Consider the following 27,898-nt stretch of genomic DNA (forward strand, 5'->3'; position numbering starts at 1 on the left):
TATGATTATACATGTATTTATTTTGCCACTGAGCATAATAGGAAGTCACTACCTACAGGACAGAGTTCTCAATTGGAAAACAAAAGACCAGTAAAGTCAATGTGCTTACAACAATTACCTCAAGTTTACGACATATTACATACCAAACTTTCGGATAGATTGAGACAAAAACAAAAACGCATTGGGTTTAAAGTACCTTAAACTTCCGATCGAACAGCACGCACCTCAACAATGTCTAATTGGACAGTAAGTCAGGTCTCTTAAACTGGAGTAATTACCCAGCCGTCGATTGTGGCAGCAGTCAAACAGTAACTGGAAACCATGTAGCCCATTCCGATCCGATTTGGTTTGATACTGGTGGTTTTTTATTTAGAAAAAGAGTTTTCTTTCTCAACTGGTTGCGGAGTTTTTTTTCCTCCCAGCCGGAAACTACAGGCTCATTTGCGTCGGACTTTCTCTTCCCTTAGTTTTGCAGAAGGAGGTGTGAAGAGAGACTTGTCGGTGTAGAGTTCTTCTTTCCTAGCCTTTCCACCTCTTTCGATATCCGGATTCGATACCCTGGTTCGATACCCTGGTTCGATCCAAATGTGGATTTGGGTTTTCGGTCCCTGCCCGATGTTGTTGGATTCGGCCCACAACCACAACCAAATTAGCAGTTGTACAGCGTGTATTATATGAATAAATATTGGAAGTTGGTGTAAAACAGGAATTAGCAAACAGGTGATGCATGATTCATATATTTGCACCAAAATTTGCCTTAAATGAAAAAATTCCAGTCATGGAGACGTAGTAGTTTCAAATTAGCAAATATGGGTCCTGAGTGTTCAGAAACCCAGTTTTAGAAATTACCCTAAGTGCTCGTTTCGGCAGAGTATTTCTTTTGCATTTAAGAGTCGGACAGAATTTCGAAAATCAAATACGGTAAAATGAAGGAGACATTTAATGTGAGTTATATGCCACAGGGTAAATGATATTTTAGATGGTTCGTTATACCAGATTTTTAAAGATATTTTAGCTGAATGTCACTAATTTTGTTTCCTCTAAGTTAGATTCTGTCAATATGTATTCGTAGAGACGTTAGAATAACTTTTAAAATAGTGACAGAAATCCCCTACAACCTTGTTTTAAAAGACCCAGACGTCGACCGTGAACATCATAATTTTCACTTGGCCTTAAGCACGAGGCACAGACAAGGCAGGTTGAGAGTCTACGATTGAAAGAGGTATGTCACTAAAAGCAACAGCAATGGTGTTTATAGGGAAACAGAATTGGGGAATGGTCCGACAAAGTAAGATTGAGAGGAGATGAGATGCAGAGTGAGGTCGGATGGGTTAGACTGAGAAGGAAAACCACAAACGCAATCTAAGATAACATCGTCTGCTTCGAAAACAATGCTTCTCCCTAGTGGAGGCTATTTTAAGTTCTCAAAAGTCTTTACGTCAGCATCATCGGTCGACACTCCCGGACGATCCGTAACCGGCGGTACCGGCGAAGCAACGGCGCTTGGCCGCCCGGCAACGCCGCCAGGAGATCCGGCCTGACTTGCGGCTGCTGCCGCCGCTGCTGATGAGGATGATGAACCCCCGGCGTCGAACTTGTCGAAAATCAGCGGTTGGTAGTAACTCTGCTGCTGGGGCGCTGTCGGCGTCTCGTCGGCAATCCTGGTGCTGTAGATGCACTTGGGCTCACTGGGGATCGCTGGCAGGCCTGTGGTTGTCGACTGAGCTGTCGATGGTGCCGAAACCCCGACCCCGGCACGGGAACCCACGGGAAGAGCTCCGCCAACCGATGCAACATTGAAATATCGACCACCTGCACCTCGATAGGTGACCTTCTTCTGCAATAAAAATAGACGGAGTACTTTTAAACCTCAAGGAGTTACCAAGACCGAAACCTCCAGTAGCATCCTCCGATCACCTGCCACCCCCACTTTCAACTTCTCCATTTCTTTCAATTTATTTGAAGCGCAAGCCCTGTAAAAAAGACTTTCTTTGGGGTGGAGATTTTTGAAAGACGGAAACAATTGGACAGCCGTTTCAAAATATATTCCATTAACCGATCCATCACAATACCTGTACACCACTGCACTGTGCCTTAGGCTTACGAAATATCTAAGGGCCAACGAGAATTTGACAGTAATACAACGGCATCGATCCATGCTTCTTTAATTGTCGAGTTTGGAAAATCTTGAGATACGTGAAAAGCGTTGCATCAACAAGAAATGCGAGTCTCCAGCGCTTGCCAGCGTTGTGAAATGGATTCTGGTACTCAACATGACTAAAAGGGATGGAAGTAAAACCGACTTTTGCTTACCTTTCCGACAACTAGCAGTTGGACCTTGCAATTGCAATCGCGGAAGAACAGAGCAGCGGCTACGGCCGACACGACACACAGGAACAGCAACACCAAGATCATGCTGATCCACAGTTCACTGGCTAACAATGATTGTGGCTGCCGGATGGCGATGAACACCACGCAGAGGACTGTCACAAGGACCCCTAATATGGCCAGGACGAGGAAAGTCATCCGTGCCTGATGGAATGACAAAGTTAGAAAAGCCATTGTCGGAGGGTGGAATACAAATTAACGTCCAAATAATGTAATTCTAATATCAAACGACAGCTGAGTGTCTCTATATCAATGGGTACACGTTGCTTGGGACCCCCAACCTGTTAGAAGGGGCTCTAATTTACAGTTAGTTTCCCGGTGAAAGACAGAAATTAGGGACTCAGCACACAAAATTAAACTCAGGGTACCAGGCAAATTCAACCAGTGCTGAATTGTGGTTGGTGCTCGAACACGGCCAATGGACGATGCGCGACTCACATGTGATAATAATCCAACACACAAACCCAAATGGTCAAACGTCCGGTACAGCACCGGGGTGAATCATGACATTGTTTTTAGGTCCTGTTTTCATTTCTTTAATTCGGAGGAGAAAAAAGACCAAATTTCTAATTACCAATGGTATTCCTTCCCATCCGTTTATAGACATGGCGAGTCCAAACAAAGACAAGAGCAGAACCTGGTCATCAGAATGCAGAAGAAATGTCCATTTTGATCAGTGGTTTTGAAAAATTGCAGGAATTTTAAAGCCTAACACTCGACGACATAAACCATCTACTCAACCCCCCCCGTTCTGGCAGCACGACTTCAGAACGCCATCATTATTTGTTCGGAACATGTTCCTTTTTAATAATTTCAATATTTTTAGATTTCCTTGAAATGATAATGGTATTAGGATAACCATATTCCATCATTTTGAGTAAGTTAGGCTGTTTATTTTTTATGTGTCTGCTACTGTCGCTGCTGTCGTCGTCGAGAAAGTTCTTGATATCATGCGCTGCTGTGAGCTGTCGTCGTCATGGTCATTGCTGTCGCCTTTTGTCAGTCTGCTTTGAAGGAGTGCTACTGCCACTATGTCTTGTTTCCAGCTGGTTACGCACGTGGTTTTTGTCGGTGTTGCTCAAAAGAAAGTTAAGTTATCATGACTTACGAGTGTAGCAGGCCATGCTGGAGAGTCGTGGTTATGCAGCACGTTTGGGCAGGCTCCTATTTGAGTGCATGGATTGTACAATGACAAGAATGTCACAAACCCACCAAACAGGAGCAGACTCGAAAGCAAGGCGTCCAGGTACTTGTACGCCATTCCGGAGTGGCACCGGACGCACACGAGGGCGAAGCCTTCTAGAGTGGAAAGCCCAGCTGAAGATTAAGACGGGAAACACAAAATATCTATGACCATGCCAAAATGCGCTCCAAATGGTACCCAAAAGAAAAGGATAATCAGGTTGAATGGGTTGCAATGGAATCTGCACAAGAATTGCATTTGGAATGCACATAGTTTGAGACCTCTGAGGCTCACTACCTACGTTTTGGTACTCTGACAGTGGAAGGGTGTGTGTTGAGACGGCCCAGCTTTGACAACGATCCCGCTGAATCTGCAATTGCTATTAAAACTTAAGGGTAACTTTCCACGATGGTGGCCTTGCTGAAATGCATGCGCCAAGAGGTAGTGCGTATCCCGGAAATGAAATGTTCTCGTACAACTGTTGTGTTATCAAAACATCACACCGTAACTGCTCCCCCTCAACTGATGGCAGACCTATTCTTGTTGCTCAGTCGCCCAAAATTATTATCATCATCAAAATAATAATGTCGAAAATCAGCAGTTGGTAGTAACTCTGCTGCTGGGGCGCTGTCTGCGTGGGAAAGCGGTTGTGCGCATGCACAATATTTGCGCCATTTATGTGTGTCCTCTTGTAGTAAAAAGTACTATGAATATTAATGAGCTGAAAGGATTACCTTAATTAAATCCTTTTTAGAGGCACTGTGTTAATGAATATTTATAGAATAGGGCTTATTAAAAAACACAAAATTGGCCTTTTAATTGTCAGTAAGTTCGGCCATTTTGGGTGCCGGATACGCGTGAGAAGAGTGTCTAAAAGTTAACGTCTGTTTGTGATTGATCGACGACTACGGGATTTTTGACCGTTGTTAAAGCCTCAAAAGTATTGCTCCTAGAGTTTTGCCAGTCTAGGCTTGACAGTCAGAGTGAAGAATAGACCTTTTACAATCTATATGTGCTCTGTGAGCTGTGCAAACCGAACGGTACGCATTTACAAGGCATTACACGACACGCTGATTTTTGCATTGATACACTACATCTTGGAGAAATATCCACGAGAGCTCTACGCGCGTGATGGTTTCATGGGCGCCCTCACCGTGAAGGAGTTGCTCCGAAGTACATGCCGTCAGGTACGTATCTTCAAATAGCATTATTTTTAATAAGTTTGACAAAGACAAACATATACACAACAAATAGGCCTGTGTGTTTACTCCATTGCACAGTACCTGATGCTGATGAGTTTGATGAACCCCCGGCGTCGCCCTTGTTGAAAATCAGCGGTTGGTAGTAACTCTGCTGCTGGGGCGCTGTCGGTGCCTCGTTGGCAATCCTGGTGCTGTAGATGTGCTCCGGCCCACTGGGGATCACTGGCAGGCCTGTGGTTGTCGGCTGAGCTGTCGATGGTGCCGAAACCCCGACCCCGGCACGGGAACCCACGGGAAGAGCTCCGCTGACCGATGCGACATTGGCATCTCGACCACCTGCACCTCGATAGGCGACCTTCTGCTGCAATAAAAATAGACCGAGAACTTTTAAACCTTAAGGAGTTACCAAGACCGAAACCTCCAGTAGCATCCTCCGATCACCTGCCACCCCCACTTTCAACTTCTCCATTTCTTTCAATTAATTTGAAGCGCAAGCGCTGTAAAAAAGCCTTTCTTTGGGGTGGAGATTTTTGAAAGACGGAAACAATTGGACAGCCGTTTCAAAATATATTCCATTAACCGATCCATCCCAATACCTGTACACCACTGCACTGTGCCTTAGGCTTACGAAATATCTAAGGGCCAACGAGAATTTGACGAGAATACAACGGCATCGATGCATGCTTCTTTAATTGTCGAGTTTGGAAAATCTTGAGAGTATGGTATACTTGGAAAGCGTTGCATCCACAAGAAATGCGAGTCTCCAGCGCTTGCCAGCGTTGTGAAATGGATTCTGGTACTCAACATGACTGAAAGGGATGGAAGTAAAACCGACTTTTGCTTACCTTTACGACAACTGGCAGTTGGACCGTGCAGTTGCAATCGCGGAAGGACAGAACAGCGGCTACGGCCGACACGGCACACAGGAACAGCGACTCCACGATCAAGCCGATCCGCAGCTTGCTGGCTAACAATGATTGTGGCTGCCGGATGGCGATGACCACCACGCAGAGGACTGTCACAATGGCTCCTAATACGGCCAGGACGAGGAAAGTCATCCGTGCCTGATGGAATGACAAAGTTAGAAAAGCCATTGTCGGAGGGTGGAATACAAATTAACGTCCAAATAATGTAATTCTAATATCAAACGACAGCTGAGTGTCTCTATATCAATGGGTACACGTTGCTTGGGACCCCCAACCTGTTAGAAGGGGCTCTAATTTACAGTTAGTTTCCCGGTGAAAGACAGAAATTAGGGACTCAGCACACAAACTTAAACTCAGGGTACCAGGCAAATTCAACCAGTGTTGAATTGTGGTTGGTGATCGAACGCGGCCAATGGACGATGCGCGACTCACATGTGATAATAATCCAACACAAACCCAAATGGTCAAACGTCCGGTACAGCACCAGGGTGAATCATGACATTGTTTTAGGTCCTGTTTTCATTTCTTTCATTGGGAGGAGAAAAAAAAGACCAAATTTCTAATTACCAATGGTATTCCTTCCCATCCGTTTATAGACAAGGCGAGTCCAAACACAGACAAGAGCAGAATCTGGGCATCAGAATGCAGAAGAAATGTCCATTTTGATCAGTGGTTTTGAAAAGTTGCAGGAATTTTAAAGCCTAACACTCGACGACTTAAACCATCTACTCACCCCCCCCCCGTTCTGGCAGCACGACTTCAGAACGCCATCATTATTTGTTCGGAACATGTTCCTTTTTAATAATTTCAATATTTTTAGATTTCCTTGAAATTATAATGGCATTAGGATAACCATATTCCATCATTTTGAGTAAGTTAGGCTGTTTATTTTTTATGTGTCTGCTACTGTCGCTGCTGTCGTCGTCGAGAAATTCTTGATATCATGCGCTGCTGTGAGCTGTCGTCGTCATGGTCATTGCTGTCGCCTTTTGTCAGTCTGCTTTGAAGGAGTGCTACTGCCACTATGTCTTGTTTCCAGCTGGTTACGCACGTGCTTTTTGTCGGTGTTGCTCAAAAGAAAGTTAAGTTATCATGACTTACGAATGTAGCAGGCCATGCTGGAGAGTCGTGGATATTCGGCACGTTTGGGCAGGCTCCTATTTGAATGCATGGAGTGTACAGTGACAAGAATGTCCCAAGCCCATCAAACAGGATCATACTCGAAAAAAAGGCGTCCTGGTACTTGTACGCCATTCCGGAGTGGCACCGAACGCACAAGAGGGCGAAGCCTTCTAGAGTGGAAAGCCCGGCTGAAGATTAAGACGGGAAACACAAAATATCTATGACCATGCCAAAATGCGCTCCAAATGGTACCCAAAAGAAAAGGATAATCAGGTTGAATGGGTTGCAATGGAATCTGCACAAGAATTGCATTTGGAATGCACATAGTTTGAGACCTCTGAGGCTCACTACCTACGTTTTTGGTACTCTGACAGTGGAAGGGTGTGTGTTGAGACGGCCCAACTTTGACAACGATCACGCTGAATCCACAATCGCTATTAAAACTTAAGGGTAACTTTCCACGATGGTGGCCTTGCTGAAATGCATGCGCCAAGAGGTAGTGCGTATCCCGGAAATGAAATGTTCTCGTACAACTGTTGTGTTATCAAAACATCACACCGTAACTGCTCCCCCTCAACTGTTGGCGGACCTATTCTTGTTGCTCAGTCGCCCAAAATTATTATCATTATCAAAATAATAATGTCGAAAACCAGCGGTTGGTAGTAATTCTGCTGCTGGGGCGTTGTCCGCGCGGAAAAACGGTTGTGCGCATGCGCAATATTTGCGCCTCTTAAGTGCGCCCTCTTGCAGTAAAAAGCACTATGAATATTAATGAGCTGAAAGGATTACCTTAATTAAATCCTTTTTAGAGGCACTGTGTTAATGAATATTTATAGAATACGGCTTATTAAAAAACACAAAATTGGCCTTTTAATTGTCAGTACGTTCGGCCACTTTGGTTGCCGGATACGCGTGAGAAGAGTGTCTAAAAGTTAACGTCTGTTTGTGATTGATCGACGACTACGGGATTTTTGACCGTTGTTAAAGCCTCAAGAGCATTGCTCCTGGAGTTTTGCCAGTCTAGGCTTGACATCCAGAGTAAAGAATAGACCTTTTACAATCTATATGTGCTCTGTGGGCTGTGCAAACCTAACGGTACGCATTTACAAGGCATTACACGACACGCTGATTTTTGCATTGATACACTACATCTTGGAGAAATATCCACGAGAGCTCTACGTGCGTCATGGTTTCATGGGCGCCCTCACCGTGAAGGAGTTACTCCGAAGTACATGCCGTCAGGTACGTATCTTCAAATAGCATTATTTTTAACAAGTTTGACAAAGACAAACATAGACACGACAAATAGGCCTGTGTGTTTACTCCATTGCACAGTACAGCTACGTTCATTTATAAATATATCGGTTTTTGGTTTAAAGATTATGTTATTATTATTTGCAAATCGTGCTTACAACATAGCTAAGGCTATGCATGCCTGTACACATCAAAAGTTACTGCTTGGTTTAGAATATCTCTAAATATCTTCTCATCAACAGGTGCTGAACTTTGTGGATTACTGCAGTCATGTCTTCCTGCATTTTTGAGCCAACTGCTTTGGTTGCATTTCTTGCACTTGACCCTCCCATTCATGAGGACATTCACAAAGTAGTGCTTGGCAGGTTGGATATGCAGAAGGATGATTTGCTTCTTACATACTGGGAAAAGAACTGTTGAAGATGACGATTTGGAAAACAGCTCTTCGAGGCATTCCAAGCAAACAATGTGCTCACACTGTGTTTTTGTAGGTCTGTTAAAAATTTTGGAAGAGTACTTGCAAATGAAAGAACTATCATCTGACTGAAAATCCTGCCTCATTGTCGGAGTCGTTGTTTGCCTAAGCCACTCAAAGTTCCTCTGCACAGTTGCCTTGGCTTTCTCCTCTTCCCTGTCAAGAGTCATAAGACGAGCACGCTTCCTTTTCGAAGGACAACCACCTCTTGTAGAAATGTTCACCTTGTCACAAACGAAGCAGGGGCATGTTGGAGGGTAGTGGGGCAATCATTTGGCACAGGCTTTGCATGATAAAGATTTGAACTGCAAAGATGGCACATGACGGGAGGGTGGCAATGTGGCTCATCAGTTTCTACATTGATTTTATACTTTGCTTGTATCTTCTCTTGATTTTCTGAGCAAGGCTTAGGTTGCCTGTTGTGGATTTTCCATGGATTTACTCTCTCAGCACATATTCTGCATAATTTCTGGAGATTGTGTACGTGATCCATTAATCAAAAGGGCCACTTACCAATAGTCTGTCAATTAAAAGTGATAAATTTACATGCTTGTATCCTTGAAACTTTTGTCAAGAGTAGCTTTGTTCTTTCCTTTTTGATTGTTACGTAGTTCCAGAACTATTTTTTTTTATTTAAGGTATTAAAAAGTGGCAAATTAAAACAAACAGTTTCAGTGTAAGAAAACGATTTCAAATTTTCTTTCAAAGCCTTTCAAGTAAAAGTGATCCACATGTTATGTAGTTTTTGAAAGTACATGTACGTGTAATCTGAAAAGAGGACTGTTTCATTTATCGACCTCTGAGGATGTTATTTAAAATACCAGTCATTTAAAAGTTTTGACAATACCGCACCCAACCTGTTTATATATCAGAAAGTGGAGGTTATTAATTTGCACTGCTGGGAGGTCATAATTTACCAAAGAATATCGAGTTAAAGTGCTTGTCGCCCCACATTTTTTTCTAGTCAGGCGGGTATGCAGTAGTCCGTCGGGCAGATCGCTCGCGCGTAATATACATGTACATGTAGTCTGGCACCGGTACCGCGCTTACCGGGCTACCGAAACGGCGGTTCAGGCTGAAAATATCACCCATGTCACAAAGTCCACATTTCTCGAAAACCTTGGGGTTTGCACAGAAGAGAAAATCCAGTTTGTAAGATGAAGAGTTGTTTTGTGATATTATGTGTTGTTTTAGGCTAGGAAAACTCTAGGTCATATAGAATTTTCATCTGTAAATCTTACCACGCCAGAAACACAAAATCGGAGCAGCTCAGTTTAGCTTTAAATTTCGCGCTTAAGAAATCCATTTCAGTTCGCTTCTCCTGTTGCACTTGTCAGTAAAAAGTGTAAAACGTGTGGGAGTGGTCGAAAACATTCATCAAAATCGTGAATATACAGTATTATCATGACTTTTACGCAGGGTTTACAAAATGGGTCAAGATTCATGAATTATGCAAGTTGCACGTACTCGTAAAAAAAAACTGACGCATGCGCACAACCGGTGTTCCCTGTTTAACACAGACGGAAACAGCGGTGGCGTGCTGTGCACTTTGACGTTCTGTAACATCACGGTAGAATAATCAGTGGTGCTGACAATTTCAAAGGAGCACCGCGGGATGGCGCTATACGTAGTGCCATCTGCAGACCTTTGGACGAAAATGGCTGTTCATTATGTGTGCTGTACAGCATGCAGCTATTGTGTCCTAATTGTCTATGTTCACCGACGCATTATCCACCATTTTGGTTCCATCACATGAGACATTCATGCCATAACTCTCTCTCTATAAACGTTTCTGCTATAGACACATGACATAACCCAGTCTTTTCCTTTTTGCATTTCACAATCTGGCAAAAATTGAATCGCACCCTCTATGCTGCATGCAGAGTAAAAAGTTCAGTTTCAATTCTTCCTAATAGAGGGACTGAACTCCACGTTTTTCGATGGTTCCTTGTCATGTTATAAAAGGAACAGTTACCAAGTATCAGACGCAAAGGATCTATAGATATATTTTGGAGGAAAAAAAGCGACGTCAAACTGTAATCAAGATAGTCTTTGAAGGGATCCCGCCGTTAATCTTTGGCTTCCAATACGATCTCCTAAACTACCGAGCTATGAAAACAGATCTAAGATGGAGTGTTAGTTTTTGAGGGGGGGGTGTTGCGTTGTTCTTGTCTGATCTGGGCTGGTTTGGGTCTGGTCCAGTTTGGTCTGGTCCGGTTTGTTCTGGTCTGGTTTCGTCTGGTCTGGCCTTGTCTAGTCTGATCTGGTTTAATTGTTGTCATACTTAAAAATGATACAGAACAAACCTCTGCATACAACTAACAGTACATATCCACAATTGGCCAAATTCAGTGAGACTAGTTGCTAGGACAAAGCGCCCAAAGTCATCACATTGGGTAAGTTCAGGTGTGAACTTTATTTTGACCACTGGTCAATTTCTTTTCAACAATTAGTGCGCACAATACAACTAGACTCGAACGGCACTAGCTGAAGCTGTTGAATGTCATTGTTATAATAAGGTAAAATCTCCAATGTTACTTTAACACGTCACTCTCAGACTGCGGCCACATTGGAACACACATTACATGGTATTCCAGGGCCTAACAACAGAGGGCGCTTAATTAATTAAACAGTTTCAGTCATCTATGAACTTGAACTCCTCGATCTTTAATAAGATCGTTACGATTGGAAATTACGAATTAACTGAACATTTCTTTCGGCCATATGATTAAGACAGTTTAGAAACTGCAAACTTTACAAATGAGTATCTGCACATGAGACTAAATAAAAGTAATCAAAATTTTCAGTAATCATGGGATGAGTCAAGACCGGCATTTCTATCATTGATATGAAAAGAATGCCAAATCTTTAGCTGCTATTTGAACTTATTGACCTTTCCACCAACAGTCTTAACGACGAAGAAAGGAAGGCAAGGAAAGATGAAGCGGGAGAGACTCCAAGACATCGGGGAGTAATAGGTTGGCGCAATGGTGCCTTACACACCTTGCGGTCCGCGTTCGATTCCCAGCTCGGCCCGCCTGGATGTGGAATGGGTTTTCAGTCCCAATAGCTGATTCTGTGGGTTTCACCCAGAAATTTCTTCTGTGGGGTTTTCCTCCTACCTCGCAAACTGTAGCTGCTTCTTACTGTCTCCTCTCTACAGGTTTCTTCAGGCTTCCTTGGTTTCATAACAAGGAGTTCAATAATAGTAACGACACTTTGTGTTTTTAAACTACACATGTAACACTTTTGAAATGGTGCACTAGTTCTTGCCGAATGAAGGCTACTTTATGTTCTCGTAAGTCTTGTCGTCAGCGTCAGCGGTTAACACCCTTGGACATTCCGTAACCGACTGTTCGGGCGAGGGACCAAGGCTCGGCCGCCCGGCATCCCCTCCAGAAGGACCGGCCAGGGGTACGGCTGCCGTCGCTGCGGATGAGGATGATGAACCCCCGGCGTCGCCCTTGTCGAAAATCAGCGGTTGATAGTAACTCTGCTGCTGGGGCGCTGTCGGCGCCTCGTCGGCAATCCTGGTGCTGTAGATGCACTTGGGCTGACTGGGGATGACTGGCAGGCCCGTGGCTGGCGACTGAGCAGTCACCGGACCCACTACCTCGGCTCCGTCTCGGGCACCAGTTACAAGGGAAAGAGATCCGCTGACTGACGGGACATTGGCATTTCGTCCACCATTTTGATGCTGCAATAAAACCAGACAGAGTGCTTTTAGGTCTCGAGAAATCATCGGGACCGAAACCTTCTCTGACAGTTTTCTTCCCTGCAACCCTACCACAAATCACTGTTTTTTTCAATTTGTTGAAGAAATTAAAAGCGCAAGTATTACATTAGTTTCAAGTGGCTGATTGGGCTGGATTCTTTACAGATGAAAGAAATACGTCTTTCGGATAAAAATGTTCCATCTCCACCTCAACTATAACCGTGAGAATGATACACCGTTTCACTGTGCGAAGGGCCTACCGAAACCTGATTGCTTTTGAAGACATCACAGTCTGCTTCTTTCCTTAAATCTTCGATTTTGGAAATCATTAAACCACTGTGCCAATTAACAAAAATTATAAGACCCCAGCGTTGCTTAGGCCACTGTAGTGCCTATATAGGGGCCCATGACTGAGTTGGTCGCATGGAACACAGGTGCCTCGGGCTTATGGAACCCTGGTGCCCGGCGTCTGTGGAACACTTTAACCTTGTGCTACAAAACACTGGTGCTCTCGGGACCAGCTCCTACATAACACTGAATCTGGCCTTGCTCGAACAATACTGATTTTTGTCTACCTTCCTCACAACACGCAGCTGAATCGTCCAGTCGCAGGGGTGGAAGAACAGAGCAGCGGCTACCGATGACACGACGCACAAGAACAGCAACACTACGATCATGGTAATCCATAAGCTGCTGGCCGACTGCAGCTGCTGTTGCCACATGAGGGTTACGCAGGCGACTGTCGTAAAGACCACAAGGATGGCCAGGACAAAGAATCCTCCCCCCGGCTGATGAAAAGACAAGGAAAGTCTCTCAGAAAAGCCACTCTTTGAGAGTGGAAGTTAAATGTCAGAATGTTGTATACTTATCTCTTAACCATACATGATTTAGTGGATACGTGTTGGTTTGTGTCCTCCAACTTGAATCACAAACGCGCTCGACAGCGACAAGGATCTAATCAATTGACTAGTGGTTGGTGATCGAACTAATTCAACAGACGATGAGCCACTCACAAGTCGTTATCACCGTCTATATTTTTAAAACCCAGTTACAAGTCTGCTTGCAGCACCGTGGTATACTGTGACCATCGTTTTTGTAGGTGCTGCTTGCTTTTCTCTCACCGTGGAGGAATAATCTAGACAACTAGTCGGATTACCATTGGTCTTTCATCCGAGTCATTTCTTGATATGAATAATCCAAACAAAGACAGGATCAGAATCTGTATAAAAGGAAAACAAATTCTGATTTGTTATGAAGTAAAACACTCGGTGACAAACTGTGGCACTGTGAACTGTCACAGTTCTCAAAATTCATTTGCTAATGATGTCTCTGATTCTCGTAATGTGCAGCTGGAGAGAGAGAGGGCGCAAGTTTCCCAGCAACGGAGGCTCCTTTCGTAGGAACTGCACTTTGCTGGTTCACAAAAGAATATGATATGCACGCGTTATAGTTAAGTCGCTTTACCAACAAAATGAACACTCCCCACCTGTATGGCTATTTTTCAATCCAGGGTACTTCTGCTAGAGGTGGATACGGCTAGAGTGAAAACAAACTTGCTTGGGACTTGTTCCTTTTTTATATGTCATCGTTTTGCTCTCCTTAGGCTGGATATTTATTAATGTGTCATCGCTGCTAGTGCTGTCATTTTCTGTTGTCATTGACATAGTCGTTGGTGTTGTCATTGCTTTCGCTGTTTGTTTCTAGGCCTATGCCGTGACAGAGTGCCGCTGCTTATGCCTTGTTGTTTCAGGCATATGCAGATCCAGAGGGTGTGGTGTCAAATATCGCCCTGCGATGATTACCATTTTCGAGGCCTACCTAATTATACGTTTAAAGGTTGGAATACCTCGTGAAAAGCATGAACATGCAGGGGTCTTATATTGTATGTAAACAAATTATAAAGGCTTCCCAAACCGCGACAACTACATGTCGCTATGTGGTTGTTGTCGTTTGCATGTGGAAAGTAAAGTTGAGACCTTACAGAGACAGCAGTCACCACCGAGGAGGCTTGCACACTTGGCTCCAAGTGGAGGACTGATGCGCTCATGACGTACAAGAGAATAAACACCACATCCCCAAGGAACAGGAGCACACTCAGCCCCAGGACTTCGCGAGGCTTGTACGCCATCGGGGACTAGCCTGAAAATAGCAAGAGGTTGGAGCTTTAGAGAAAGGACGGCGTGGCTGAGGAGGAAGTTAAGAGACGCGAATGAGGGTCCAAAATGCACGCACAGTCACAGCAAAAAAAAAATAATAAAATGGTGAACAGGTTAACTTAGACACAACGCAGTACCGGTATTTTTCTGCACTTAGCATTTGCATTGCCTGGGTCCTTTGGGCTTCCGTACTTACGTCTATGCCCTGGAAGTGTGAAAAGGCGTACCGAAGTCTCTCTTTTACGATGATCTCCTCGAATCTGCAGTCAGCTTACTGGAACTTTTACCAGGTACTATCATTTTAATGGGGGCGTGCTAACAGGGATTGGTCTTACCCGGAAATAAAAATCGCTAATGTTGTCATCGTGCCACAGCCTAAAAAGCTTGAGGGACCATTCTAACTGCTCAGTCATCCAAAGCCCATGTACGTGCGCTACCTACATTGTGACTTGCTGTGACGTCACGGTCGAATTACAATTTCAAAGAGATGGTGCCATACGCCACCAGTCAAGTGACATAGAGCTCACACGGACATCATCATTCTTAACACCACACGCCGGGAAACCGGCCGTCTTGAATAAAGGCTATAATCGGGACTCTTTTCAAGGATTTTTTTAAAGGGTTGTCGAAAAGTACTGCTTTCAATCGGGGAAACGTCCGTGCAGCATGGACACTAATCTCCTCTCAAGAAACATTTTCCCATAGGAAGCTACGTGATGTATCCCCAGACAGTTGTGTAAAAAAAGACAAATGCGGGAACCACAACTTCACCAGTAGTCAATGGTACTTTCTAATAGTGCGCATGCGCGATACGGCCAAATTCAAATGACCATAAATTAAATATTTGTAGAATGTTTTCCCGTGCCCATGATCAACGACATCCCGAGCAATAATGCGCTTTCCAGTCAACTGGGATGTTAAGTGGCTATTATAACCAAGGGTGCAACCATACCCCCAGGAACTTGTAAGTCAGTAACCAGATAATCGAAAGTAAACTTCGTTTGGGACATATGTGTTGGGCCATAGTTTAAGATAGCCATCGCTTGAACTTGCCCTTAACTTTGAACAAGGTTGGTTTTGGAAAGCGCACGCGGAAAAAAAGAGCACATCACCTTAAGGTCATACGCGACAATGAGACATGCCCACGGCCACGAGCACCGAAGATGTTCGAGCTAGCGGTGCCTTTACCTGAAGGGTCTTGCCTTTTTGAAACACCGACTTGGCTCAGTGGGAGACCATCTTTAACGCGAATGACTGACGTGACATAAGGGTACCGGTACAAACCACACGTGACAGAAATGGGCTTTTTTTAGCTAGCATTTCGGTGGTGCCTAAATTTTGATGACCTTCAGCTACTATCCTGTCATTCTTTCTATTCAGAGAAAACCTGTATGTGAGAATTTCACCATGTGACACTCTAAATATCAGTCCGTAATTATTACCTGTACCTGAACTCCATTTAAAAACTCAGATATCATTTAGTCAAATAAATTACTCAACCTGATTTCATCCACTTCAATTTAGTTTCACCGATGTGTTTAGTTTTATGATTTTGGGTTATATCTTTCTCTAAAATCAAGTATGTATACTGTAAATACATGTAGAGTTATAAATATGTTAATTTAATTCATTAAAGCGGCATTTACTGTCGCGGCTTACCCTGGATTGATATATGAAATAAAATCGATCAAAATAATTACATGTATCGACTAATCGCTGCCAATCGCTGGAAAGAAACACCCTTTTCCCTGTCCATATTTTGTCAAAAGTGAAGGTATAAGACAAGGTGTCGAAAGGGCTTTGGCCCTTTTGTTGTTTGATGCACGAGTCGTTTTAAGATTACCGCGTTCTTTAATGTTTGTTGAATTTTAATCAATGATGATTGTCATTTTTTTAATCTTTAATGATTTTTGTGTAAAGCTATAATTATGGACTCTCTTCAGTGCCCATCGTTCAAAAGATAAAATTGTGAAAATGGGGGTTTCAGGTAGAGCAAAGATCTCCATACTTGTTCATGGATATCAACTGCGTTTTCTTGCGATAGGTTATATCAGTTTACACGTCACACTGAGATCAGCAGGAAAAGACACTGGGTATTCATCTGGCAAGCAGTTCCGAAGGAAAGAATGCTGTCTATTAATGATAACAGTGAAATATTATTTGTTTAATTAAAAACCGTAACCAGTTTAAATCTCATTAAAAAAAATTAGTTATATTTTTACAACTTCCACAGTTTGGTCAAGTTTGCAGGCGCAGCATGAATTAACACTAATCTGCAGATCCCGAGAACTGCAATCTAGAACAAAGTTTCAGCTTATACTAACCAAAAAATGATAAACATAAAAAGGGGGACAGAGAGGTTCGAACCCCCCCCAAAAAAGTCCTTGTATTGTGTACGCACGACAGTGTCTCTGTTCACTGAAACTCGGTGTTTGTCTTAGAGCTTGTGAAATAAACTCACAAGCCTGCTAGGGTGGCACTCAAACCCACGACCTCCTGCTTACGAGTGCAGCTGTCTTATACACACTACCACCGACCTTGCCGGGGCCGGCTGGCCAGTGCGATTCAGATTTGTCAGCGGGTGCCATCAATAATTTACTTGGACTTCTTTGGATTTCGAGTTTTGGGACTTTTCCCGACGTCCTTGTTCACGTAGTCTGAGGATTCGACGGGTGCTGTGGCGTAAACATTTGAATCGACCTGAGTGTCGTCGTAATCTTCTGACGGGTCGTCCGCGTAGGCGTACAGCCTGCTATTTATGTCGCTGTCCCCCTGGGGGTCATTTCCGCTGCCAGCAGTTGGTGACGGGGCGGGCGCTCGGTCGTAGTTGCTGCGGTGGGCTGTCATATTTGTGCCCGGGGACTGGGCGTCGATGTAGGTGTAGTCCATGTTGTCGTCGCCGGTGTGGGCCGTTTGGTCGTAGGTGTGCTGTATGTCCGGCGCCCTCGTCTGAGTTTCGTGGATCAACGGTTGGTAAGTGCTTGGAGGCGGGCCGCCGTCGCTTATCACGGTGATGTTGTTGCTGGGTCCGGGGCGGCCGGGCTCCGCCGCACTTGGAGGGAGCGGGTGAGACAGGGTCAGGTTAGTGGGGGCAGGCTGCGGTTGCGCCGGTCCTGACTGTGGCGGAAAAGCCCGAGTCGGGGTCGCCTGAGGAGCCGGCGGTGCGCTCGGCGGCACCACAGGAGGAGGCGCCATCACCGGGCAGGGCTGGGAGACGGGAGCCGTGCCGACGGCGGCGTAGGGCGGGGGTACCGGCTGTGGGTAGGAAGGCGGCTGGTTTAACTGCACGGGCTGGTGGTAGGGCTGCTGAACGGGGAACTGCTGCTGATGTACAAATTGGCCGCCTCCCGGGGAAAGGGTGTTGAAAACCACGGGCTGGGGTGCCTGCTGGTTCACGATCGTGTTTGTGTTTTCCAAGACGATGTTCTGAGGGGAGGCTACGTTTCCTTGGTTCACCAAAATGATTCTCTGCAGTAGAAAAGGAAAGAAAAAGTAGACACGATGAAGCCTTTATAAAACTAGGATATAGTTATGTAAGGAACAGGCCATCAATGGAAGTCTTTCTAAACTCAACCCCCGCTGCGATCTAGTTCCCCCATAGCTCATTTGCAGAAAGAAAAATGATTGTCAACGTCCGATAGAGCGCGCTACATTGGTACAGCAAACCCAGGCTGCAGTGCGTATCGCGCGTCCGGTGAAGACAAAATTTAGTCCCTGCCACTGGCTGCCTTGAAATCGAGCCCACCACAAAACTATTGCAACCTTGCGGTTTTCCACCTGCGCTGTGCGATGTCTGTAAAGTTATGGCCTATTGTTCATTGAAAAATTTCCGAGGAGTGAGGCACATTGTACATTAGCCGTTTATAAAGGGTAGGCACAATGAAATTTGCTTAGATATAATTGATTTTTCTACAACTTTTTTTACTCTTCTTCAAAGTATAAACACTCTTTTACAATTAGGTTAAATGCACTGAGAGGTGCACTATTTTAAACATTTAAATTTACCCGTGCTTTCATGGACAACTGAGGGCACTGTTGCTGTGATGTCACCCAGGGAAGACATACAGTTCCGAGCCGTTGCATAGGTTTTATCAAATTGCCAACCCAGATTTGCTTGCTGAAAACATTTCTGAGAAAACCGCCGGTGCTCACTTGCACACAAATAACTGTCTTATGTACAAACCAATGTAACATTTAGGCATCACAGTTTTGCTCATCAGTATGGAAATACTCATTAGTATAAAAACCAAAAAGGCAGAAAAACATCCTTTGAAAAAAGTGACACAAAAGTTGCTAATATGGTCAACTTAGACGCAAAGATGCATTTTGGTTGCTTGTAGAGCATATACTGTAATAAGTTGTTTCAAATTTTCCAGTACTAAGCCCCAATATTAATCTGCAGAGGCTTGAAGTGGATCAGTCGGTCATAATTTTTACACGTTTAGAATTTCCTGTAGGCCCCCTACTATGAGGTGCAATTAACTTCTCCAAGACGGAAACATTGTTTGCGACCTGCAGAATGATGGTTAGGAGCCATTGCTGCGGTGGTATGAGCACGCTGGCGTTGTTTACTGGGATCAGTCTCTTTAGATTTAGATATTAGGTTGTAGTAGGACTTAGATAGTAGATTTTAGATAGTAGGTTGCCAAAATACGACAAAAACCGTGGAGCCCACTGAAGAAAACTATGGGCTTCGAACTGGAGGGAGAGAGGGCGCAATTTCCCTAGCAACCGAGGCTCCTGTGGTAGTGACTGCGCATCGCTGGGCCACGAACGATTGTATGTAGTCGCATCACTGCCAGCACAATGAAAGCGTCCGACCAACATTGCTCTTGCCAACCGATGAGGTAGTGCTTCTGCTCAGGGCGGATTGCTCTGTCCTTGATCGAACTACATTAGGTTCAGATTCGTCATCATTCACGGACAGCGAGCCCTCCACACACCCGTGTTTATTCGAAGTCATGGACACCAAATCTGAAACATCCGCTAAGCGTCCAAATATGCCCCGGCAGAAAACATCTGTTTTTGAGGCTGCCTTCGCGCTTGCAGTTTCCCTGAATAGATTTTACTGACAAAGGACGTCCCAACGAAACTTCCTATGTCATTGGAACGCAAACGACATGCACGACATCCCAATGTAACGCTTTTGCTTTTGAAAACCATTAGAAAACTCAAGATGTCTTTCAATCACCGTGACTGCGTTAGCACTGGTCGATAGAGCTTTTTTCGTACGAAACCGAAATCCATTGTGTCAATGTCAGTAATGCACATCGATACAATATCTCGATTCAGTTTAGAGACGATTTAAAAAGATGTTATGCCTTGGAAAAAATTATTGTTACCACCAATGGAAATTCTGTTAAATTTAACACTAGATGGGACCCTTTCTCCTGGCTGTTTAATTAACTAATATAAATTGACTACTTGTATGTTTTCTTTTCTTAATTTCATGTAACATGAAAGAGAAAATAGAATAAAGTCCCTGAGTGGAAAACAAAATATATATATCTTGATTCAGAGATGCACAATGTCCGGCTCCAATTGAACCTAGAGAGGGCACAATTTTCAGAGTAACGCAGGCTCAGTTTGGTACTTGAAATTGTACTTCGCTTGTTCACAATGAAATGCACGCTCTGAGTACGGTCGCATCGCTACCAACAAATTGTGCAATCCGACCAACATGGCTCTTTTCAACCGATGAGGGGGTGCTTATGCTCGAGGCGGATAGGCTTGACAGTCAAAAATATCATGAATAAAAACAATTGCCACAAATACAAAACATATACATTGTACATATATTCTCTAGTTTCTTGAAAAGAAAGTTTCGTTTTATGTCTGAATCGTTCTTAATCGTTCTACGCTTTGAATGTGAATTGAATTTGTTGAAAATGGTTTATATCAATTTAGGTCAGAGATAGGCCACCTTTCAGTCACAATGTCCATCTCAACTTAATCGTTTTCCATGGACACCTAAAAACATGGGCGTATTTAATCTTGTTACCAGACGTACCTCTTGCACAACCCGCGGCTCTTGACAGCAGCAGCAGTACTGGCAAGACGTCACGCACGTCACGATGCTCAATACGAACGCTACACTCATCATGGCCAGCCACAGAGCGATGCGAACCCCGATGTCGGCCTGGGTCGGCACTGCCGGTGTGGTCGTAGGGGCCTCGGTGGTGGTCATGCCGAAGGTGTTATAAGTCCGGTAGGTCCTGGAGGACGTCACGAAAAGCCCTATCTCCCAGAAGAAAGCGTAGAGGGTGATGCACATGCAGGCCATGGTGGCTAGGATGCCGAAAATGCTGAGAAAGAGGAAGAGGCCACCCTGGGGAAGAGTTGGAAGAAAAGGGTGGGTTGGTTTTCGGCGTGTGTGGTTTTCGATGTTCCTTTCTCAACCTCCATCTTCATGGTTTTTTTTCAACCTCTAATGCCATTTTATCCTTTTACTGGTTTTCTTTGTTTTAGATATCCAAGCTACAGCTTACGTAATTCGTACCATTAAGTAACAAACAGGAACGACAATAAAAACGATTATACAGTGTGCTTTTAAAGAAAGGAAAACGAGATTGATTTATTCATTTCTTGGACATAGATAAATATTTTGGAAATTGGCAACCACCATTTAGTAAGTAATGATGTCCTCTTTCTTATCACACCAATGGAAATCAAATCAAATCAATGAAAATTATCACACAGATGACTGAGCACGAAGCAGTTCAATCAACCATGTCAGATCTGTTCTTGCACCAGACAGATATTTTGGTAAAGAACCTTGTCTGCCTAGTGCAGGGCTTTTAATCGTAAATTACCCCTCAAGCTCAGCCCTCATTTTAAGATCGATAGTGCTTTTTATCATTTCGTATCATCCAAACAAATGAAATCAGACATTTGTACAACCAGGGTGCACTTCGCTCATGTTTGTTCCTTTGTTAATGTTATCGACAGCAACGATTAGTTGAACTCATCGTTACATTGCACATAAACAAAAATCGATGTCTTTTGTTTTTGTCTTACAGGTGCAGTGGCGCAGAGTCCAGGAAATTGTCATGCATAGCCCACGCCCACGTGTTTTATTGTGTAAACGAGTCTAATTCAGTAAATGGGTTAAAAATGATCCCTTAATGAGCTGCCTTCACGTGTTCTGTTCTATTTGTATCCTTGTGGGGAATTTCCTTTGTTTTTGTGTAGCAAAAAAAAACCCAGTGTGAAGCACACTTTTCAAATTGCTTTCATTTTGTCCTGAGTCATTCTCCTTGGCTGAAATTTCGACCGAACGTCCCTAAAACGTGTGCATTTGAAAATTCATTACTTTTGAGTAAGTACCAAGTATCAGTTTTGTGAATGTCCTGTGGGGTACCGTTTTAATACCCCACCAGGAGAACGAATGTTCCCTGTGGAGTACTAACCATTGTTCCGGTACCCAAAAGCACCGTGAAAATCATACCCCTACATACAAAACCAGGTAAGACAAGCAAAAATACCTCGTTTTGTCCACTATTAAACAGATATTACTTGCGACTTCATTAAACTTTGAAATGTTATGTCCAAGCCTTATATTAATCCTTATTCCCGGTAAAGGTAGTGCGGGTAAATTTCTGTTCGAGGTGGGTTGAGGATTTGGGGAGATTAAGGTTTCAATTTGTCACATCTAAAGTTATTTCATAAAAACAAACAGATTTATTTCCGGGGATGCGCACAAAGAGGCAGCAGAAATGAATCAACTGTCTTTATTTTACGAAGTGGGGGGATCTCTGTGCCCCCTTCCACGGTCAATCGATGTCAGTGTTACTAGATATCGAATGAGGCCCATCTTTAAGTCTGACAATCGGACTTACGCATCCTTTCTCCGACTTCGTCGCTGACATGAATATACCCACGAGAGCAGTCGCCAAAATCTGAAGAGGAAGAACAAGTAAAAAAAAACTAGAGGTGAAAGACGAACGAGACAGTCGGTATTCCAACTGTGCAGGCCAGTGGCGCATCCAGGATTTGTGGGGGGGGGGCTCGGATCAGAATTTGCCTCCTTCTGCATATGATACTGAATACCCCTACCCCCCCCCGGTTGCGCCAGGGCGGAGGACATGTATCCCAGACCAATGTCAGGTATTTGGGACACCGCACCTCAGGCGATTAAAGGACGGGAATTCCAACCTCTGCTCGCCGTGGGAACGCGAAGGGAATTCCCCCAACCGAGCCTATTATCCTAGGAATAAAAATACAAAACGTAGCTAACGGCACAGTTGATCAATAAGCGCCGTTTCTGCCGTGCGTCCTACCAGTGTTGGAAGTTACCGGCCGATTAATGACCAGCAAGTTGCATATGATGATGCACGATATGAGCCAAGGGGAACCCCCTTATGTTGTGTTTTCCTTGTGTCGTTACGTTGTTGAAATCTTTGGATTTCTCCAAGATTTTTCGGGTGATGCAGTGGGTACAATGGACTTTATTCACGTGGCCGGCCATATTGAATTTGAAAGCGAGGTTAGCTCTTCATTTTTGAATGTTGAGAGTACAACTGAAGCAATAAAATGAAATTTCGTGACAAATTTCCACCTGTCTACTCTGATGAGTAACTTCAAATTCATGATTGAACACATAGAAGTGTACATTGCCTGATTCTGACATTATTGAAAAGGAGGCTTGGAACCTACGGAAGTATAAAACAGTCTGGTTCCATCCTAATCTACAGTTTGCAATAAATAAAACAGGTTTGGGGAATAAGATCAAAAATGGCCTCCACTGAATAGGGTCTTATTGGCAACAGTAATACAACTTCACATGTTGACTGAAGGAATTAAACAGACTATTTTTCTTTCTTCAGAAGTTTCGTTGCTTTGAATGATAGCAAGGCAAGATGGTTGCCCCCAGACAGAAGTCTATAACCTGGGGTAAAATTATGGCTCATGCATCATGATGGGAGTGGTCCCCTTTGTCACGTGTCGTGCTTGGAATCAGGTCGCACGCGCGGACCACATCATGTTTGGAACTGCGGTTAAAATCCTTTACTACCAGAGCATTCTGTCACGCATGAAATGGAGGATTTGTTGAAAAAGAAAAGTGGAAGCCACCAGGAGTCGTGCCAGCTTGTATTTCTGAGACTTTTTTGACAAGAGGGCAATGGAGCCCTCTAACTGGCTCTATTTTGCAATATCGAGCGTTGGTAACAAGTTTCAAAATGGCGACTAGCTCTTAGACAATTTCAGAAGTGATCCCCTAAGGGTAAAAATATCTTCAAAAAGTTAAAGGTGAATCAATAAACATCGAAAAATGCAAGATGGGGACTTAAGTGTTCATTTGATGTGTGTCTTGGAAATTTGTGTTTTGCCCACTCACCAGGACGCTGGTCCAGATTGGCGATGCGAACGAGTACCCCACGGCTTGGCAGGAGACGGAGCTGCAGGCCAAGTACATGCCAAGTAGGGCCACTGAGCCTAGGAAAAGGCTCACGCTGGCCCCCAGGGCGACGCCTTGCTTGTAGGCCATCTCTGAAACCCAAAACCAAGAGAACATATCCTCTTAATACAAGGAAAGAATCAATACAACGACACGACTCCATGTTGTCTTTCAAGGCATACATCTTTTTTAAAGCATCTCGATTTTCCAAAGCTTATTGTGGCAAGCGGGTGTAGCCTACGTGACTGAAATGTACCAATAGTCCAGTTTGACATATCATGCTCAAAGTTCCCTCTTGTCCCCAAGTGTCTACTCAGCTCTGCTCTTTTGCATGGAAGTTGCCAAATGTAGTCGTTAAAAGTCACAGAAGTCAACCATTCAACATGCCTTGTACGCTTATCGCAAAGAGCATCATTTTCAACAAGCCGGTTAAGAAGCCAATAGTTTTTCCCGCAGGTTAAAGTCATACGGCAATAGTAAGTAAACTTATTTGTCTTCACTTGGAGTTGCCCTGGTAACCTGTGCACGAAATAATGTGTTGGGCACCAGGCACACTAGACCAATGGTTGACCTCTCTAGCGAATTTCCATAGTTTCATCATATGCGTGGACGGTACAAGTTGGTTACCACTATTATATCACATTCTGTGTCGTGGACGCAAGGCACTTTAGGCGTTAACACTTTTCTCTGGAGGTATGCCAGTAACTGTGACGTCATAGAATGCCATGTCATTGTGAGTTTGTTTCATATCAAAGCTTGTGGGTATGTTAATGGGTCAGTAACGCGTTAATATGAGCAGACAACAGTGTTCTTGGCAATGCTGGCGACTTACCATCCTAGATCTTGTCATTAATGAAAGTTATTGCTAAGATTATTTGTTTTCGGTCATAAAAAACACCTTTTAAATACTTTCAACATGACAAGTGCTTATCTCTGATAAAAAAGGCTCGATAATAAAAAAAAGTCTGGAACTACACTCCCACGTCATGAGTCAAGGCGTCATGATCATTTTTGTCTTTCAACTTCAGCCTACCGTAAAAATGGTTTGGGGAATTTTTTTTGTTGGCCTATGTGCAGCGTTGTTGCGCACCTGCGTGCAGCAAAGCAACCCGTGGGTGCCAGAGCCGGGCGGATGTGTAAGACTGATCAAGCCCACTCCCGGTCCGCTCAGCAAAATTCTCGCACGGGATTTGAGTCTGGCCGGGCAATGACAGTTTTTGCTTAGCTCAAGCCCACTTTCAACTCAGTAAAAACATTCCACGAGATCTGGTTACCTGGTTGTATGGGCCCATTTGACTAAGTGACGTAGCGTGGGGGCAAGGGGCAAAACAACTGCCCTTCCCCGTAAGAACTCTTGTCCCCCCCCTGTCCTTTGCCCCCTCCTTTAAATACCGATGTGAATACCTCCTTCAAATACCCATGTGAATCAAATACCTGTAAGTCACTGCGCCACTTCCATGTATTTGATTCGCACGGATATCATCGCAGCATCGTTATTATTCGCTCACAGGGTTCTGAAGTCTGCCTGCAGGGGAGTCAGGTTGGCGTAGTGGTTCTTTCCTTGCCTTCCACCCCTGCGGTCCGGGTTCGAATCCCGGCCCAGTCCAACGGTGGATTGGGCTTTCAGTCCCTACCTGATTCCGAGGGTTTTACCCAGAGTAGGCCTATTCCTTCGTGGTTTTCCTCCCGCCTCTAAAACTGCTACTAACTCTCTACAGGTTACTTTAGGCTTGCGAGCTACAGTGCCTTGGGCACTCATTTAGAGGAATCCTTGGTATTGTTACCAGAAATGATTAATAATATGTAACATTGATTGTCACTAAAAAAACGAATCAGCAAAAAAAATGGCAGTGATCCTCTGACACACTGCAGCGTCCGTTTAAGGGTTTCGTATGACTCCGGCATCTTTGAAATACATGTAGAGCCCAATGTGAACCCATATCATTCGACAGACCGTGGTTTTCACATTAATTAAAACGCGAAAAACTGCACGTAATAACTTACCGAATGTTGTTGCAAACGACCCTGCCAAGTCCCCCTTTTGTTCCCGCCTATATGGGAAAGCACGGAATGGTCACAACTCGTCGAATCCTGGCAAATTTTCGACTTTTTTCGCAAGCCACACGTCCTGCGCCAAGGCACAAAAAGAAAAACCTCATCGTCAGTCTCACCCACGTTGTAATACCTCACATTGTGCGTCAGTGTTAGTCAGTATACCGTACTGGAGTTTCAATACGATGTGCCACCGGCTTCCGTTTTTATAAGTTCAATGGTTGCATTGCTCCACAAAATCCCTTCGGTGACCTTGTACACTCCATTGTTCAGTTCCCGGCTGGGTTGGGCGGAATTCGTCCATGTAGGCCTACTTTCATTTCAGCAACGGCACATGGATTCCAATAACAGTAAAACAAACACCTGTAGGCCTACAATGGGTACAGTTGACAAGAATGTATTCTTAAGTTAGTCATTTTCTGGGGGTCATTTATACAAGTAGTCTTTTTTACATTCGGCTTTCCCTTGCCTGCGTAGTACAACCTAATCTCAGTCCCCAGCCACTAACCGAATAGTCAGTCCTGATCGAAACCTATACTCTTTTCAAAATACACCATTATTTTTTCAAGAAATATATACCATTCAAATCTCAAGCATATCATGTACCGTACTCCTTTCTTTCTCTGTCGCAAATTTGCATAATAATGGCGCCTACGTTATGTGGTTGGTTGATACGAAACATGTATAATCATCGCCGAGTCCCCCCCCCCAAATCAAACCAACAAGGAAGTTTATGTGCTGATAATGCTGGTTGTGCACGGTATATTTTGATCGGAACACTTTGCGGGAAAACCCTGCATGCGCTATCTACTAAGGCTTTGACATCCGCGTTTGCTTGTGGAAATGACGTCGGGTCGGCCTTTGTTGATAACCTGAGCCTCTCCGTGTTTTGTAAAAAGAACACCTCTGAACTTAGGTTGAAAATTGCAGAGCAACGTGTCAAGCCTTGTTTGCTTTTGGCACTTTCGCTTTATTTAATGAAGAGAGTTGTGACATGAGTGTCCCAGTTGTTGGAACCAAAATGGTGGATGATGCGTCATTGCACAAGGACAATTATCACTCGACAGAGCTGCATGCTGTACAGCACATATAATGAACAGCCATTTTGGTTCTAAAATCTGAAGTTGGTGCTACTCGCTCTATACACAAGCCTGCGGCTGAGAAGTCGGCCTACGGCCCACTTCAGAAGAGAAAAACCTGTAGTAAATTTACCTCGATTGTCGTGTGAGGGCGCTTATTAACAACTCCGCTCAGGCGCCTATGGGTGCACCAGTAAAAATAAATTCCCATAGACAGCAGTGATAAAACCCCATACTTCACAAATATTTTAAAAATACTCGCAACTCTCACAGGTGTTCAGGCTGCACAGAAAAATGATGTTCCACATGTCCTCTTTCATTTTCCTTTCAATTTTCGGGGGGTTGACCAATGAATTTTTGAGAAATTTTCACCAGAAGCAGACCACCCCTAAAATGCAGAAAATGTCCCTGTCAGAAAAGTAGCCATTTTGAAAACCCTCCCTCGGCAAAATGGCTCAAATAGTGCCACTTTCGGACCCGATTGCATCCAAATTGCTCAGAATTGGACGCCCCGAGTCCGGCCCAGAGGTTCAGTCTCATATTTCTTCAATTCCTCAGTTCCATAGCTCTCAGGACCCTCTAATATAGAATTTTTTGAGTGTATAACTTTTATTAATGAGCTTGGCGGACATATTTCTGGCCTAAATACGAGGGTGCACCCCTATATTCTTTGATATACTCACCTTTTACTAATAAAGTCTCGTTTATGCACGCATGCGCGTTAAGGACATGGTGGCCGGCGTATTTTGTCTTCCTAGGAGGGTCATGGGCAATTATCATATATGGGTGTGGATCATCAATTCGTTCAATCAATTTAGTGGACACTTTGAAACTTAAGTTAGAAGGTCAGTTTCGGGCTTTGCTTTTCTATTATAACACATCCTCTTACCAACTAATCTCCGAAGAGAACAAAAATACCATTGCAGACATGGAGACTCGAACCCTTACC

General features: G+C 44.0%; 3 protein-coding genes across 6 annotated transcripts; all 3 read right to left on the reverse strand.

Annotated features, from left to right (window-relative positions):
* On the reverse strand, positions 1-7,516 carry LOC147795745 (uncharacterized). Of its 2 annotated transcripts, none has more exons than XM_087131301.1 (9): positions 7,177-7,516; positions 6,801-7,009; positions 6,267-6,329; positions 5,619-5,837; positions 4,855-5,131; positions 3,497-3,705; positions 2,963-3,025; positions 2,314-2,532; positions 1-1,837 (listed from the first exon to the last, which is right to left on the reverse strand). In XM_087131301.1, the coding sequence occupies exons 2-9, from the start codon at positions 6,951-6,953 to the stop codon at positions 1,412-1,414; spliced, it is 1,629 nt and encodes a 542-aa protein (XP_086987427.1). In that variant the 5' UTR covers positions 6,954-7,009; positions 7,177-7,516; the 3' UTR covers positions 1-1,411. The 2 variants fall into 2 exon arrangements, with proteins under 2 accessions (XP_086987427.1, XP_086987425.1); XM_087131299.1 differs by having other exon boundaries at positions 4,855-5,134.
* Positions 7,517-10,937: 3,421 nt separating this feature from the next.
* On the reverse strand, positions 10,938-15,441 carry LOC110977303 (uncharacterized). 2 transcript variants are annotated; one of them, XM_087131297.1, is made up of 5 exons: positions 14,618-15,438; positions 14,247-14,404; positions 13,422-13,484; positions 12,841-13,053; positions 10,938-12,247 (listed from the first exon to the last, which is right to left on the reverse strand). In XM_087131297.1, exons 2-5 carry the CDS (start codon positions 14,391-14,393, stop codon positions 11,834-11,836), a joined length of 837 nt encoding a protein of 278 aa, XP_086987423.1. In that variant the 5' UTR covers positions 14,394-14,404; positions 14,618-15,438; the 3' UTR covers positions 10,938-11,833. The 2 variants fall into 2 exon arrangements, with proteins under 2 accessions (XP_086987423.1, XP_086987424.1); XM_087131298.1 differs by lacking the exon at positions 13,422-13,484 and having other exon boundaries at positions 14,618-15,441.
* Positions 15,442-15,940: 499 nt separating this feature from the next.
* LOC110977326 (uncharacterized) lies at positions 15,941-26,581 on the reverse strand. 2 transcript variants are annotated; one of them, XM_022231329.2, is made up of 6 exons: positions 26,450-26,581; positions 25,823-25,946; positions 23,759-23,910; positions 22,260-22,319; positions 20,432-20,749; positions 15,941-17,889 (listed from the first exon to the last, which is right to left on the reverse strand). In XM_022231329.2, exons 3-6 carry the CDS (start codon positions 23,906-23,908, stop codon positions 17,017-17,019), a joined length of 1,401 nt encoding a protein of 466 aa, XP_022087021.2. In that variant the 5' UTR covers positions 23,909-23,910; positions 25,823-25,946; positions 26,450-26,581; the 3' UTR covers positions 15,941-17,016. The 2 variants fall into 2 exon arrangements, with proteins under 2 accessions (XP_022087021.2, XP_022087020.2); XM_022231328.2 differs by lacking the exon at positions 26,450-26,581 and having other exon boundaries at positions 25,823-26,369.
* Between the last annotated feature and the right edge of the window lie 1,317 nt (positions 26,582-27,898).

This window comes from Acanthaster planci, linkage group LG21 (genome assembly GCF_054643075.1).
Source record: "Acanthaster planci isolate LZ-2023a linkage group LG21, COTS_SCS, whole genome shotgun sequence".
In the NCBI taxonomy this organism is placed as follows: domain Eukaryota; kingdom Metazoa; phylum Echinodermata; class Asteroidea; order Valvatida; family Acanthasteridae; genus Acanthaster; species Acanthaster planci.